Source organism: Cryptomeria japonica, unplaced genomic scaffold, assembly GCF_030272615.1.
Source record: "Cryptomeria japonica unplaced genomic scaffold, Sugi_1.0 HiC_scaffold_116, whole genome shotgun sequence".
Classification (NCBI taxonomy): domain Eukaryota; kingdom Viridiplantae; phylum Streptophyta; class Pinopsida; order Cupressales; family Cupressaceae; genus Cryptomeria; species Cryptomeria japonica.
The window spans coordinates 322,218-324,560 of record NW_026728938.1 but is presented as its reverse complement, the minus strand read 5'-3'; the positions used below and the strand labels follow the sequence as shown (position 1 = coordinate 324,560).

Below are 2,343 nucleotides of genomic sequence, written 5' to 3'. Positions count from 1 at the left end.
TGAATCGTGATATAGGAATAGCCTTAAATATTAGCACTTTTAAATAAATTGCAAAGGCTCCAAAATGATATTCTTAATTCTCGAGAACTCGTCTTCTCTAGTAGAAAATTATACAATAGTAATTGTAAGAAAATTAGAGAGACCTTCTTAGCAACAACCTTACCTTATATATAGGCTACATTAAATTGTGTTTGATCTTAGTAATGTGAAATGCGGACATGATTGAAAATAAGTATTATTTGAATGTATAAATCACAGACACGAATGTTAAAGTTAAATACCATTAAAAATATTCATAGACATACAATAATTTATTTTACACTTAAGACTTGAAGAAAAGATAAGACCATTACAAATGCTTCATAATTATATAAATTCTCTTGTCGTTTTTTTAACACGCAATTTATATTGATAATCAATTATCGCACCTTCATTTCCATGCCAAAATAACACACATAGTGTAGCATATCATAAGGAACCATAAATGAAGGTCCCCGAGAACAACAGGGGCAAAACAATTTTACTGAAAATAAGCAGCTACGAAGATGAAAATTTACATGATTCGCATATCGGACAGTGCAAAAGGCAGACGCAGGAGACGAGATCACATATTGCATTCTAAGGACAGAGGAAGAGGAAATGAGAGAGACAGAAAAAGAGAAAAAGAAGAATTAGAAGAGGGAGATGATGATTTAAAGAGAATCACACTTAGTGGGCTTGAAAGAGAGCGTGTTCTGAGCATTGTTGTAAAGGATATGGAAGTTTTGCTGCTGTATGTTTCCGAAGATGGAAGGATTCCCCGATGGTTCACCCAACATTGCCAGGCACAAGAGATTTTCAGATGCCTGAATGAAAAAGTTGTCTGCCGGAAGCTCGTAATCCACGCCGCCTTTGAAGTTGAAGACGAGGGTTGGCAAGGTGAGGTGAGCGGATGATGTGTGGTAACAAAGATCCAAACCTGTAGAAGACCCGTCTACAGGAGTGAGATCAATGGCGGACTGAATTGCTTCCTTAAGAGGAGAGTAGGCAGCCTGGTCCAGAATGGTAACAGTGGTTCCGGAGTCGATGATCATACCTCCGCTGCCGTCCGATTGCAGATCGAAAGTTCCAGGAGGAATATCTAGTGCCTTACCATTGAGGGTGATTCCTGTAATAGGAATGTACCAGAAAGTGGGAATGATACTGCTCTTGATGAGTGGGAGAGTCTTGGCTCCTCCGCTCAAGGAAGCACCCTCGCCGAAAAAGAGGGGGCTGGTTTGTGAAGAAGAGTCGGTGATGGGCAAAAGACAGTAAGAGAACATGTTCTCTGCTTTGGAACCCAGCTGTGAGATAAGGGAGAGACCACCTCTTCCCAGTCCCACAAGGCCACCACCCTGAGAGAATCCTTGTCCTTCGTTGTCATGCCCGCATCCAAATGCAATGCCTTTAACCTTGCTGCTCCCAATTGACAATGTCTCGTAAGCCAGGTCGCCGCTGGTGAAGGAACCATCGCCATACTGATACATAAAGGTACAATCTGGATTGCATCCGGTTTGTGTACTCCCCAAGGCGTCACAAAGAGAATCACCGCAGGGAATTGTGGAAAATGTGGGGGACTTGGAGGGGTCGAAGATTGGCGTAGGCTGAGAGAAGCAGTCCTTGCAAGGCTTACACTGAGTCCAAATCAGATCGCTCCCCGTGTCCACAATCGCTTCGAAGCTCACAGAGGGCGTTCCCAGTGCAACGCTCATCAGAAATTCTCCATCCCCTACTTCAACGGGCGTTTCAGCGTCTAATTGCCCTCTTATCAATGCCTCTATCTTCTTCATTCGCTTCTTACTTCGATCCAAATCCAAACCCAATCTCTCAGAAAAACCCAACTCTCTCTCTGATCTGCGCGTCATATTCACCCTTATTTTTACATTTTCATCGCTGCTAGACTTCGGCCAACCACTAAACAGTCTGTCCGAAGAACATGATATCGTTGGAATAGTAAAGCATATCAAGACCACAAAACCCAACAGCTTTGAACGCTCCATTTCTCTTTTTCTTTTCTAAACCTCGAAACCTTTTTCTGCTCTCATCTACTCCACTCCATGCAATATATATACACAGAGAGAGTGAGAAGGAGCCTTAAATCAAAATCAACAGATTCCCCGACGTGTCCACATAACAATATCGATCCTCTTAGAAGGATAGACGAATTTATTTAATTTCCCCTTCTCTATCTCTGCCCGTCTGGAATTGTTCTAGAAGTAGAATAGACTGCTGCAATTCGAAGTGAATCGTATTTTTTTCTGTCCATACCTTCACTAAGTATTTCCGTACACTTAACTCGTAATCCAATTCCTTCTTCCCATTGAA

At 42.0% G+C, this 2,343-nt stretch overlaps 1 protein-coding gene across 1 annotated transcript; it reads right to left on the bottom strand.

Moving 5' to 3' along the window:
- Positions 1 to 692: 692 nt before the first annotated feature.
- On the bottom strand, positions 693 to 2,018 carry LOC131865683 (aspartic proteinase nepenthesin-1-like). Its single transcript, XM_059215357.1, has one exon. It carries the CDS (start codon positions 2,016 to 2,018, stop codon positions 693 to 695), a length of 1,326 nt encoding a protein of 441 aa, XP_059071340.1.
- Positions 2,019 to 2,343: the final 325 nt, after the last annotated feature.